Raw genomic sequence first — 444 nt, forward strand, 5'->3', positions numbered from 1 at the left:
ATAGATATAGATACAGATAGATAGATCTTTTTTTCGGTTACTTTCTCAAAGGCATAACAAACTTGCAATTGTTTAGGTGAACTGAAGGGAAGTTGAAAGGAAATTGATGGGAAGTTGATGGGAAAAATTCAATGGGAGGCAGTTGAAGGGAAATTGAAGGGGAGGTGAAGGGAAGCTGAAGAGAATTTGTAATTGAAGGGAAATTAGTGGAGAATTAATGGAGCTTTGAAAGGAAATTGAAGGGGAATTGATGGGAAACTGGACAGAAGTTGAAGGGGCGATGAAGGGGTTACCTGGCATGCTTTCACAGGTGCAGTAGTATCCTCCGTCGGTATTAACACACGTATCCTGGCAGGGGCCGTGGCCGTTACGAAGGAGACACTCGTTCTTATCTGTCGAAGGGAACAGTGAGCGTGACTGTGTTATTGTACTGGGGGGTGGGGG

At 44.4% G+C, this 444-nt stretch overlaps 1 protein-coding gene across 1 annotated transcript in view; it reads right to left on the reverse strand.

Moving 5' to 3' along the window:
• LOC119588243 (fibrillin-3-like) overlaps window positions 1-444 on the reverse strand; it is a gene marked incomplete at its 5' end in the record, with an annotated part of 37,181 nt that overhangs the window by 31,701 nt on the left and 5,036 nt on the right. The window contains 1 exon segment of the mRNA XM_037936939.1: window positions 294-392. Coding sequence (XP_037792867.1) covers window positions 294-392 — 99 coding nt within the window.

Source organism: Penaeus monodon, chromosome 23, assembly GCF_015228065.2.
Source record: "Penaeus monodon isolate SGIC_2016 chromosome 23, NSTDA_Pmon_1, whole genome shotgun sequence".
NCBI lineage: Eukaryota > Metazoa > Arthropoda > Malacostraca > Decapoda > Penaeidae > Penaeus > Penaeus monodon.